A 14,335-nucleotide genomic window follows, 5' to 3' on the forward strand; every position below is an offset into this window, starting at 1 on the left:
TAATTGTTGCCTGTGCTGTTAGGTAAGGATGATTTAAATGTCATCTCTACTGTCTTGTTTATGAAGAATTAATTACAATAGCCATCCCTACATTTATATATATCTATATACAGAACAGCATATTTGTGTATGTCCTGTCACAAACCTCACAGTACTAAACTAAGTAATATAATATCTGTATTGGTCTTGTAATTATAATTTTCATGTGATTGATGTCTATATGTAGCTTCTAAAACTTATATATAAACGTTTATTCAAGATGCTTATGTAAGAAAAACGGGATAGTTTCATAAGTATCATTACTAAAATAAACCTGTTATTGTTCTGCGAGAACTTTTGAGGCTACGCAACGCCCTCTGTTGAGAGTCTCACTGACTCGTACCCATGTATTTAGTGGACTCATCTCTAAGTATATCTAGAACGATCTCCGGTCGAGATACCAGACGAACATGACGAAAAGAAAAGAAGGTGGTCGCGCGTCTGACCAGATTCAGATACTTTCACTAAGATGGACGCTCTTGTGTCTCTGTGTAACTACAGTGAGAGGGCAAGTGTTAAACCCGCCCTATTTCAACTTGGCCGAAGGCCGCAAAATAACGGCTACAGCCACTTGCGGAGAAGGAGTTCCAGAGCGCGAGCTCTACTGTAAACTGGTCGGAGCCACTGCCGACAAGCAGGACAATCCTAATATTAACCTAATCCAAGGCCAACTCTGTAATTACTGTGACCTGAACGACCCAAACTTGGCTCATCCGCCTGAATATGCTATTGACGGAACAGAGAAGTGGTGGCAAAGCCCCCCTTTGTCCAGGGCAAACAAATATAATCAAGTAAACCTCACTATCGATCTGGGTCAGGTAACTTTTCCTTTACTGTCTCTTATTTAGAGTGATTTCAGTAAGAACACTGTACAATACAAATATTTTAAAGATAGAACTACTATCCCTTTGTTTTGTTACTTTGACGTCTGCGGGTCCTTGAGGTACAACGTGGAGCAAATCGCTCTTCCAAGTAACAGATAACAAACAAATCTCAATGTATTACTCCTTTGGCTACGCATAATAAATTTAAAACAAAAGCGTTTCTTCAATCAGTAAAGTGTTAAAAACACGTTTTATTACATTGGATGATAATATACTGACCTCAAGTAATCTTCTCTTATCTGACAGACATGGCTGAAACAATTAGAACTTTACCTTCAGTATACTGTCGTAAGGGTGGAGTGGTTAGGATGTATTTACCTATAGAGAAGAGATATCTTTGGAACTGAAGCCGGTAATTAGGGTTTATTTGCTTATACAGAGGACATGTAGTTGGGACTGAAACCGGTGGTTATAGTGTTTTTTTTTTACTTATATAGAAGACATGTAGTTGGGATTACAACCGGTGGTTATGGTTTTTTTACTTATACAAAAGACATGTAGTTGGAATTACAACCGGTGGGTATGGTGTTTTTACGTATAAAAAAGGTCTGCAGTTGGGACAGAAAATGGTGGTTAGGGTGTACTTACGTATACAGAAGATATATAGTTGGGAATGAAACCGTTTGATAGGGTGTATTGAACTTTATAAAAGACACATAGATGGGGCTGAAACCAGTGGTTAGGGTTTATTTAGTCATATAAAATACAAGTAGTTAGTATTGAAACTCACGGTTATGGTGTTTTTAATTATACACAATACATGTAGTTGAGATTTAAACTGGTGGTTAGGGTGCATTTACTTATATAGAAAATATTATTTGGGACTAAAACCAGTAATTTTGGTATTATATAAATGATAAAAACATGAATAGAACAGATCTGTCTTTCTTCTAAAGATTCAGCACTAGAGTGAAAGTGATACATACGATCTGAGTATAGGGTACCAGTGTGAAAGTGATACATACGATCTGGGTGCAGGGTATCAGTGTGAAAGTGATACATACTATCTGGGTGCAGGGTACCAGTGTGAAAGTGATACATACGATCTGGGTGCAGGGTATCAGTGTGAAAGTGATACATACGATCTGGGTGCAGGGTACCAGTGTGAAAGTGATACATACGATTTAGGTGCAGGGTACCAGTGTGAAAGTGATACATACGATCTGGGTGCAGGGTACCAGCAGGAGTAACCTAAGTTGGAAAACACATTATAGGGGTCTAAAAGTCAAACGTTTACTTCCGAGACGGTTTAAGTTACAGAAGTGACTTACATTGAAAAACACATTTCAGTGCGGGCTTAAGTTAGGTTATACTGTCTTTTCGTTGTTTTTACGTTCACAAAATAATTTTTCTTCTTTGAAATCCTTAGAGACTTTTGATTTGTTTGTTTCGTATTTAAATTTGTGACAGTTAACAATATTGACAATTACTTTGGGATATCTACAAATATTTACATTTGGGTTAGTTTTTGGTGTAGAAATAATACGCCCCCATTGGCATAGCGTTATGTTTGCGGACTTATAACTCTAGAAATTGAGTGTCGATACTTGTGTGAACAAAGCATAGACATCCTTTTGTGAAGCTTTGTGCTTAACTACAAACAGAAATAACATTAAAGGAAAAATATAAGGTTGAACCCCCAAAGTAAACACTTAAACTAACTGAGGACTCAATAGTTAAACAATATGAATGAAATGAAAGTAAAACTACATAATGGGCTATCTGTGTTGTGCCCACCGCGAATATCGAACCCAGGTTTTAATGTTAGAAGTCTTAAAACTTATGGCTGAGCTATTAAGGAGGGTCAAAGAAGATATTTGACCACAACACATTTTAGTCAACATTCTAAGCTTGTAAGGACAAAATTAGATTTAACCCTAAATTATCTGAAGTCCAATATGTTGGAATTTTTACTTTTTTTGTAATGTATGTAGTGTTCAACATAAAAGTAAAAAGACACGAAACTTTTGACACACATTCGAACCATTTCTTTGTGTTTAATTACACTTTATGTCATCGTATTGCAGTTTGTATGGTCATTGTATTGAACCACTTTATGTCTATATTGTAATCCCACTTCTACGCGGCTCGTCTCTAAGGTCATTGTTTTTTAATAACAAAAATATCTGAAATAAGTATAACTTCGAGTGAAAATTAAACAAAATAAATGAGAAAAGGAATCGTGATATTAAAATATAACAGGTTTTCAGTTTATCCTAACCGTGAATTATTTTTATGGCATTATGTTTATTATTTGTTTTCGATAGGTAGTTACTTTGAGTTGTTATTTTTTTAGTTTTGCAAAAGGTTACTCGAGTGCAATCTGCGATAGCTAGTCCTAATTTAGATTATTTATTGTCACTTTATAATGCCCCCATGCCTGAAAGGATTTCATCTTGCAATTTCGATTATTTCTTTATACAAAAAGAAATCAATAACTTTATCTTCTTTGCACTTGGAGGAAAACTGTTATCTCAGCTATAAAGCAAGGTGTTGCTTTTCAGAATAGGAGAGGGTCCATAAACTGCCCGGAGGAGTCACCTGTTTTAACCACTCGCACCATATTACAGTAGTGTGTTGTCTGTCAGTCAGTCAGTAGATACTAAAATTACGTCACATAAGGGACGCTTGACATTAATTTTTTACTGTTGTGACAGAAAAACTTTCGTATGCCATGAATCACGAGAAAAATTGTGTACACTATAGTCTACAACACAGCGTGACAAATGAATTTTGAAAGTAAGAAATAAAAATATTTGTTACTCTTAATTTTGAATTTATTTGCTTTCCTAAGAGATCTCTTACGGGGACCCTGTAGGAGGATATCTAGTTATACGCCCTCAGTGTATCAGGTACATTTTGTTACGTGATATACTTGAGTTCCTAGTCATGAAGTGGATTATATATTAACGAGCGAGTTCATAACGCTAAAATATGAGGTTCGATTCCCGCAGTGGATACAGCACAAATAGTCTGTTGCGTAGCTTTTCGCTTAACTATAACAGAAACAAACGATGCAGAATGTTACATCTTTCTATCAAGATATCGTGGATTTTATTACGAGCTCTAAAGTGTATTTATTACTGACAGAGATCCCCAAAAACTTTTATATTTAATATCTCCATTACAAAAGTACTTATTTAAGTACAGGATTCCAAGAATAATAAACGAGAATATTAATAGCATACAGTTGTTTTAGCCTAATCATTAGTTAAGCCTTTATCAAGTATGGCCTATATTCAACAAAGAGATGAATTAACACAGCAATTTGCGTCGGTGTTGTTTTTTTTTATTTGACTTAGTTAGGACTAGACTTTACCCCTAGTTGATAGGGGTATGAAGAAAAATAAAGTATGATGTAGTTTCGTCCAGTTACACACAGTTCTCATATAAACACAGCCCTATCGTGATCTAGTAATTAACACATCAGACTGAAGATACAAAGGTTCGAATAGTCATACTACCAAACACAGTTTGTACTTTTAGCTGTAATCACATTATGAGAGTGACAGCCACTCTCGGTATTCGAGTAAGAATGGCCGTCTCAGTAGGGGACGAGTGCACCAGACTGATTGTATTCTGACTTACTCGTAATTTCTGCATCATAGGTATCTCTGATCTGGCCGTACATCCTACTGTGTGTATTATGTAGGTGTCGTTTAATTCAACAAACATAAACACACGCGACAGAGTTTATTTTTAGTTTTGATAGAAACACTGTCTGGCTTGTTTTCACGCAGTTCACAATTTTGAAAGTATGCAAGCACGACTGAAGTTTTATGTTTGTTTATAGTAATTCAGTTTCCATTCAGATATACAGAGTTCTGTAGGTGTATCGATACGATTCACCATGTTAAGAAAACAACAACAAAAAACTCTCTCCTGTCCTGAGGCTGCGATGTGTGACGTCTTAACATATTTGCCTGCCCTCCCCCGCCCCCTGTTTTCTTTCCTTTTTTCTATATAGACACGAACTTATCTGTTTCTTTACCTCTAGGAATATTTTTTTTTTCTGTAATAGGTTCGGAAGAAATGTTGGGTAATAAACAGAACTTTTCAAGGTAATAACACTTTGTTAAGCCTGTTTGTTTGTTTGTTTTGGAATTTCGCACAAAGCTACTCGAAGGCTATCTGTGCTAGCCGTCCCTAATTTTGCAGTGTAAAACTAGAGGGAAGGCAGCTAGTCATCACCACCCACCGCCAACTCTTGGGCTACTCTTTTACCAACGAATAGTGGGATTGACCGTCACATTATACACCCCCACGGCTGGGAGAGCAAGCATGTTTAGCGCGACGCGGGCGCGAACCCGCGACCCTCGGATTACGAGTCGCACGCCTCACGCGCTTGGCCATGCCAGGCCCTTGTTAAGCCTCATGTGCTTACTTTTTTACATTTTTATGAGATTATCTTTAACTTGAAATTAAGATAGATATATTTTTACCTGAATAATAGTTGTATTTCACACAAATATAAACAAATTACAAAAACACAAAAGCTTTCAATAATACATATTTCACATACAAAACTAAACGTGTTTTAACACGAATCATAAAAATATATATGCTAACGAATTTGTTTTATAGATACATTTTAAGTTGAATCAATTTTTGTACAAACTATTTATGTTAGTGACCAGAGGCGATTTTAAAGATTGGGATGTGGATTGGTCAGTTTCTTCAAGGGATTTTCTACCAAGATTCGTCTTGTTTTCCCTGCAATCAACTTTAAAGTAAAAATGAAAAGGTTTCATCGTATTATCTATGTGTGAGACAGTTTCTTAAAGGGTTATCTTATTTGGACGAAAATGTACACCCATTTAGTTAACCCTTGTACAATCTAAATCTGGTGACCAGCGGTGTACGAACAAGAGAATAAACTTTAGTAATCAGAGGGTTTTAATATCGCTGACAGCAGTTATTATGATATCCATTACCAACACATCAGTCCTGGCTTCAGTTTTTCTTAATGGACTTAGGGAGGGGAACAACAATGGTTTAAGGGGAGTTACCCCTGTCACTATATCCGCTAGCACCGGCTTTGCAATACATGTAAACGTTCGAGTTACAAGCTTTTAATCAGTTTGATAAGAACTCAGTTAAACCACAGTGTTCACTTTTTCATCAGCGAAACATCCAAAACAGTAACAAAAAGTTGTAGAGCCCTACATTAACAACCAATCTCTGACTCAGTAACAGAAATAGGCCCTATATTAACAAACAACCTCTGACTCGGCGTTGTAGAAATAGACCCTATATTAACAACCAATCTCTGATTCAGTAACAGAAATAGGCCCTATATTAACAAACACCCTCTGACTCGGCGTTGTAGAAATGGACCCTATATTAACAACCAACTTTTGACTCAATAACAGAAAATGAACCATATTTTAACAACCAATCTCTGATTCGGTAACAGAAGTGGCAAAATACTTCGAATGAACAGTATTCGTTATTTTTTTCTAGCTTTTTTTTTTAAATCTCCAGAAATATAAATTATTTTATGAGGAATCCAGAGACTCATGCCTACCTATGATTAAATAACATCCAAAAAAGTTATGATTGCTTTTATCATTGGAGTTGGGTGATCTGTTCTAATTCAGAGAATGGTCGTGGTACTGTTGTAATACATTATTTATTTAACATTTGCCATTTTCAGTTTGTTTTTTGTGTGTGAAACCTGTGAGAAATTACCAAGGCAACAAACCAGAATTTATAAGTGTTTGTTTTTTGTCGAGAAGGAAACAAGGTCGGATTCACAGCAAATCTGTAAATGTACATTAAGAAAACGTCGGAGGCATTACAGCTGTAACACTTAAGTTGCTCAAAAGGGTAGTCGTAAAAAAGGTCAGAAAGCTTTAGGAGAGGAGCAGAAGTGTGAGACTGATTCAAGATCAGGAATACAAAGATAGTTTCTGACTGAGATGAAAGAGTATTACTGATCAAGAATAGAGGTTTTAAACATAGCTGAAAAAATGGCCATGTGGTATTTGTAGTTTGTTTTGGTACAGATCAAATAAAAGAGTACGGATTTTCTTATCTGATGGGATAGTCCACAGTTATAAATATGTAAAATCGGCTTGTTTGGGTTGAGAAAATATTTTACATAGAAAAGCGAACAACGTTTCGACCTTCTTTGGTCATCGTCAGGTTCACAAAGAAAGAGGTAACTGACCGGAAGCTGACCACATGTTTGAAAGGGGTTGTGTAACTGTCAGAATGTAGAGGGCGGTGTTAGATGTTTGAATATATAATTTATTTATTTTATTATATTAATATAGGTATAAAGGCGTTTATATTGATTTATAAAGGCGTTTATATTGATGTAGAGGGCGGTGTTAGATGTTTGAATATATAATTTATTTATTTTATTATATTAATATAGGTATAAATCAATATAAACGCCTTTATACCTATATTAATATAATAAAATAAATAAATTATATATTCAAACATCTAACACCGCCCTCTACATTCTGACAGTTACACAACCCCTTTCAAACATGTGGTCAGCTTTCGATCAGTTACCTCTTTCTTTGTGAACCTGACGATGACCAAAGAAGGTCGAAACGTTGTTCGCTCTTCTATGTAAAATATTTTCTCAACCCAAACGAGCCGTTTTTGCATATTTATTTCACTACAAGTGGGTTTTCTCGACATCAGTGAGTCCACATTGATTTATAAAGGCGTTTATATTGATGTAGAGGGCGGTGTTAGATGTTTGAATATATAATTTATTTATTTTATTATATTAATATAGGTATAAATCAATATAAACGCCTTTATACCTATATTAATATAATAAAATAAATAAATTATATATTCAAACATCTAACACCGCCCTCTACATTCTGACAGTTACACAACCCCTTTCAAACATGTGGTCAGCTTCCGGTCAGTTACCTCTTTCTTTGTGAACCTGACGATGACCAAAGAAGGTCGAAACGTTGTTCGCTCTTCTATGTAAAATATTTTCTCAACCCAAACGAGCCGTTTTTTGCATATTTATTTCACTACAAGTGGGTTTTCTCGACATCAGTGAGTCCACAGTTATATTTTTTTGCCGTTGGGTCAGTGACTGCTTCTTAAAAATCTGATAGCAGGAAAAACATTTAAGAACTCTTTATTATTCATTCGTTTTATTGGAATCCATTCGAGTCAACCACTGATATCTAAGCTGGTAATATGTTTATACAAAGGTCCAACTAACCAGCCTCTCCCATCTCAGCTACTAGATCTCAAATGGATGATATTTCAGTACATAACAATATATTTTATCCAAAAACGCACGCATATGTATATCTGACATGGATACTATCATTTTGATATATAATAATAGTAACTTTCACCTTAACCTCACAAGGAGATAGATATTTAGAATCCAGCATGGAAAAAGTAAAATATCTTCACCAACACGTTAAGTATCGAAATAACATGGAAAATATTATATATGTACAGTTTTATTGGTCTGTGTAGTTTAAACAATACGTTACTTATTGATATGATATGGAGAATGTGACATATATATAGTAGAGTTGGTCTGTTCAACAATACGATAAGCATTGATACAACACACATATTGTTTTAGATATCACAGAGTTGTTCTGTATAGCTTCAACAATACGTTAGGTATTTATGTAAGAAAATATGTTTCATATATCATAGAGTTTATTTGCGCAGCTACAGCATATAACACAGAAAATGTTATACATGTAGTAGTAGTTTCAAAGTATAACAAGGTATCGTAGCTAATAGCGTCAACATATAACATGGAGAATGTTACACATATCGCAGCTACTAGCTTCAACATAAAACACGGAGAATGTTACATATATCGTAGCTAATAGCTTCAACATATGACATAGAGAATGCGACACATACAGTGACTAACAGTTTCAACATATAACATGGCGAATGTTACACACATAATAGCTAATAGTTTCAACATATAACATGGAGAATGTTACACGTATAGTAGTAGCTTGATCAAGAACTTAGGTGTTGATTTCATATAGATGAAATATTAAACAATAAAAATAATAGTTAACTAAAGCATGATATATGTTATACATTCTAGAACTCAGAAACCGTGTCATTATGAAAGTCTTGAGTTGTGTCACATACAAGAACTATACATTATATAGTTCTTTTAGTTCTCTTCCACCCCTAAGCTTCTTTGGCAAACCCCACCCACGAGATTTCTTAGTTCGAAAGTATAGCCTACTTCAGGGAATACAAGGAGTCCCTTATCACGGTCTGACTTTAGCCTAACATAATTAAACTGTTCGTATAATTAGTTTTATAGCATACAGCATATTGTAATAATGGTACAACTGCCTGTAAAGTTATGGCTACCAGTTCGTTTTGAGGTTATTTCAGTATAAAATTAAACAAAGACGTCTATTGGTTAATTGGGGTCCACTCAGCCCTCTGTTGCCATACTGGAATCGTGATGTTAACATACAGGAAATAGTCGCTGTGAGTTTGAAACATGACACCTCTCTGATCCTATACTTTGATGCTCTCCAGATGTGACACCAGGGACCTTGTGCGAAAATACACTGAGGGACCTTTGTTGTAATATCTTATCAAAGAAAACGTTGAAATGTAAAATAAATATTCAGCATTGACCCACGCCTTGCTTCATTTCATATTTTATAACACATGTGCTTAAAGAAGAAATCAGATAATTACTTAGTTTGCAATCAACTTTGATAATTATCAGAATTAGTATTTTTACTAAAGTTAAAAGTAGCAAATGGTCCCTTTGTTGTATTTGGGCTTGATAAATACTTGAACTCATGGAAGTTTAACGTCCGACCTAAATTCGAGATCAGAGACAGAAATGGTCAACATAAACAGTGAAATCAACTTCGGGAATCATAAATGTATACAAACTGATTTTTAAAACAGATCTGGAATATTTATATGCAAAAACGGCTCGTTTGGGTTGAGAAAATATTTTACATAGAAGAGCGAACAACGTTTTGACCTTCTATGTAAAATATTTTCTCAACCCAAACGAGCCGTTTTTGCATATAAATTTCTCAACAAGTGGGTTTCTCGACATCACTGAGATCTGGAATGTATTACAATAACTTCAGTCCAAAGAAATTTACTTGCATAAATTAGAACTAACAGTAAAAAACACAGCTGATTTAACTTACCAGTTAAACTAAGAGTGTGTATTGTCATAAACTTATTGTTTTTTCGTTGATACACACAAAGTTATAGGAGTATTGAAACCTGGTTTGTAGTGTTATGTGCTTGTAGACCTACAGCTAAGACTCTGGGGTGGGAGATGAGAAATCGATAACTTGTAGTTATTAGTGTACGTTGATAAATGAATTGGAAAAATTCGTTGTTTTCGAACATTTGTCGTGTTTTGTTCTTGAATTTTAGGTATAAAAATAATGATCTAATTCATATTCATGTCAAAAAAAGTATTTCATAAGATTAGAAAAGTTTTATAGCAAACAAAAACATCACGAGAAAAAGTGTTTTGGAAGTTACAGGGACTTCAGTCATTTTATTATTAGTAAGCAATGAGAAATGCTAGGCAATCATGAAGTGTTTGTTTCATTTTACAATTTAGCAAATAAAATAATAACTAATAGAAAACTAGCGAATATTACTGTAATTAATTTGGGAACACAAACATAAAAAATACCGATACACTTTAGTGTATGTTTTATCACAGAGATAACAGCGACATCTATAAAAACCAGTGAGAACACTGTTTATCACTGGAGATAGAAGAATGACACAATCTCTATATAGTTAGCGTTAATGAACGAATAAGATCTCAGCTTTTTTCTCTTACTCAACGTCACATGTCGTTACACAAGTGTCAGATCACGCTAAATGTCGGTTGGGCTCAGATAACCAACCATGCTCCTTCTTACAAGAAACTGGGTCCTGTATTACTAACTTGTTTAAAAAAACAACAACAACAAACGACCAATCAGAAATATTCCATATTCCCTCCCCGCCATTTATTTTAAAGATTGCTTGGACTTTTATTGGATAACGTCAAATTTCACCTTTGAAAACTCAGATAATCCTTCTCAGATCCAGGATGATCAACGATTCGGATCATTATTTTATAGTGTGACGAAAAGTCTCAACCTTAATATCCCCATGAAGTTTGGTGCACGTCTGATCACATTTTACAGAACTATTATTATAAACCTAAAACCACGAAGAGTGCTTCAAAGTGATCCAGAATCCGAATTTCAGTTTAAATCCAGACCAAATTTGGGGATGACTGTCCCATACTAACTTCCCATCTATAAAAGTTTCGTGCACACCGATCTGTTAGTTTACAAAAAAAGTGCACGAAAACATAAACAGACACACAGGGACCTGATTGCTATACCCTCCTCACAGAGGTTAGTACCTTCACAACATAGGGACCCGATCACTATACCCTCCTCACAGAGGTTAGTACCTTCACAACATAGGGACCCGATCGCTATACCCTCCTCACAGAGATTAGTACCTTCACAACACAGGGGCCCGATTGCTATACCCTCCTCACAGAGGTTAGTACCTTCACAACACAGGGGCCCGATTGCTATACCCTCTTCACAGTTAAATAAAGGAAAAGAGACTTGTAAAGAAATAGATAAATAAACCTAAAATATTAAGCCAGATTTTTAGGAATTCAGTAGACTGATCCACTAACAATGTTAAGTCAAAATTTTAGGAGTTGGGTACTTATATTCTCCGACAATGTTAAGTGATATATTTAGGTGCTTAGTAAAAAGATCCTCTTACAATGAAACATTCTTGAAGGAGTTTAGTAGGTAGCTCTCCTAACAATGAAAAAATATTTTAGGAGCTTAATAAGTAGTTTTTGTAGGAGTTCAGAAGGTAATTCCCTTAACAATGTTAAGTCATATTTGTAAAAAGTAATTTGAAAGTAACCAAATTAATCTTATTATACAAGTTACGTATGTTTAATATAACATACATTTCTTAAGACTGTTGTGGTGTTCTAATATACAAATTATAAAAGTCCATGACACCGGGCTTTAAACTGTTGTGGTGTTTTAATCCAGAAGAGGTATTACAGTCTTTGGCATCAGGATTTAGACTGTTGTGGTGGTTTAACACAGAAGAGTTATTACAGTCTTTAACACCCGGTGAAGCAGTACAACCGCACTTGAAATAAGCTGAGACAGTTTTAATCTCTCTGTCGACACCATGAGTAGAACTCTCCAGTTTTAATCTGTCTGTCGACACCGTGAGTAGAACTCTCCAGTTTTAATCTGTCTGTCGACACCGTGAGTAAAGCTCTCCAGTTTTAATCTGTCTGTCGACACCGTAAGTAGGGCTCTCCAGTTTTAATCTGTCTGTCGACACCGTGAGTAAGGCTCTCCAGTTTCAATCTGTCTGTCGACACCGTGAGTAAGGCTCTCCAGTTTTAATCTGTCTGTCGACACCGTGAGTAGAACTCTCCAGTTTTAATCTGTCTGTCGACACCGTGAGTAGGACTCTCCAGTTTTAATCTGTCTGTCGACACCGTGAGTGGAACTCTCCAGTTTTAATCTGTCTGTCGACACCGTGAGTAGGGCTCTCCAGTTTTAATTTTTTTAACCACCGTGAGTAGGGCTCTCCAGTTTTAATTTTTTTTACCACCGTGAGTAGGGCTCTCCAATTTTAATCTGTCTGTCGACACCGTGAGTAGGACTCTCCAGTTTTAATCTGTCTCTCGACACCGTGAATAGAACTCTCCAGTTTTAATCTGTCTGTCAACACCGTGAGTAGGACTCTCCAGTTTTAATCTGTCTGTCGACACTGTGAGTGGTCACTTCTGACTCTCTTTCCCAGTGTTCAGTTTAATCGGTATCCGCCATTTTGTAGACAATTACCTTGTTTTGAGATACTACAGTTAGATTTGTACTTCACCAACCTGTAGGTCAGTACACTATGTTTAGACACCAGCTTGTTGGTCAGTACACTATGTTTAGACACCAGCCTGTAGGTCAGTCAGTACATCTACTTCACCAGCCTGTAGGTCAGTACACTATGTTTAGACACCCGCCTGTAGGTCAGTCAGTACATCTACTTCACCAGCCTGTAGGTCAGTCAGTACATCTACTTCACCAGCCTGTAGATCAGTCAGTACATCTAATTCACCAGCCTGTAGATCAGTACACTATGTTTAGGCACCAGCCTGTAGATCAGTCAGTACATCTACTTCACCAGCCTGTAGATCAGTACACTATGTTTAGACACCCGCCTGTAGATCAGTCAGTACATCTACTTCACCAGCCTGTCAATCAGTACACTATGTTTAGACATCAGCCTGTAGTTCAGTCAGTACATTATGTTTAGATATTCTAGATGATGTCGTTGCGCCCACACGGCCTAAAAAGTGTCGAAAATTGTCAGTAAGACAAAGATTTCACATAAAAAGCTTTACATGATGCTGGTTGATTTCTGTGGCAAATTGTTGCAGACTTGAAATGCTTTCCAACCACTATCAAGTACATTCTAGATCGTGAGCCTGAGACAGGTAAGTTTGAAAACAGAAAAGAAAGAGACAGAACACCCAAAGTCAATGGTAATAATGTTAAGTATCTTTGTTTATACAGCCTTCAGGACAGAAGGAATACTGCCACTGATTTCAAGCATGAGCCAAACAACCACGTACCAAATTATAAAAAAGTGTCCAGATCTACAGTATGAAAGAGACTCAACGAGAATGGAACATTTGGTCGTGTGACAGTTTTAAAACCTTTATTCAATCTCCAAATATTATCAAGAAACTAAAATTTCCTAAAAAGTACAAAAACTGGATTGTTTATGATTGAAAAAGATTGTTATGAATGGACCAGTTCAAATTTAAAATATTTGATTCAAAGCATTGGCTCGACGGAAGAAAGGTTAAATACACTTACCTTGACACGTAGCACATACCATAAAACATGGGGGAGGCAGTGTAATGGTTTTGATGTGTTTTTCTTCTGAAACTACAGGAAATATGTACAAAGCAGATTAAATAATAGACCAACACAAGTATCATCAGATATTAATTCCTCATAGTATACCAAATAGTTTGGATATTATTGGTAAATGATTCTACTAACAAGAAGATAATGACCAACAACACTGATCCAACCTATACAGAGAATACTTAACTAAGAAAGAAACTGGTGGAGTCAATCCAATCGACCAGATCCGGGATTTGGTAGATCAAAAAGTTAACAATGACACCCGCAGAGCTCCAATCTCAACTCAGTTGACGAAATCTGGGATTTGAAAGATCAAAAACTTGACAAATAAAAAGTTACTAAGTTACTTCCAAAGTGTATTAGAGACATTGAGAATAAAATCCCAAAAGACACTTGAATTAAATATGTTGCAACAATGCCTGAAGGAGTGTCTGCAGTTACTAAAGAAGAGGA

The 14,335-nt window shown here is 35.8% G+C and overlaps 1 protein-coding gene across 1 annotated transcript in view; it reads left to right on the forward strand.

Annotated features, from left to right (window-relative positions):
• Positions 1-418: 418 nt before the first annotated feature.
• The window catches only part of LOC143228425 (laminin subunit alpha-like), a 189,771-nt gene continuing 175,854 nt past the window's right edge, over positions 419-14,335 (forward strand). The window contains 1 exon segment of the mRNA XM_076459687.1: positions 419-857. Coding sequence (XP_076315802.1) covers positions 450-857 — 408 coding nt within the window. The 5' untranslated portion in view covers positions 419-449.

The sequence above is a fragment of the Tachypleus tridentatus genome, chromosome 10, assembly GCF_004210375.1.
Source record: "Tachypleus tridentatus isolate NWPU-2018 chromosome 10, ASM421037v1, whole genome shotgun sequence".
Taxonomy (NCBI): Eukaryota; Metazoa; Arthropoda; class Merostomata; order Xiphosura; family Limulidae; genus Tachypleus; species Tachypleus tridentatus.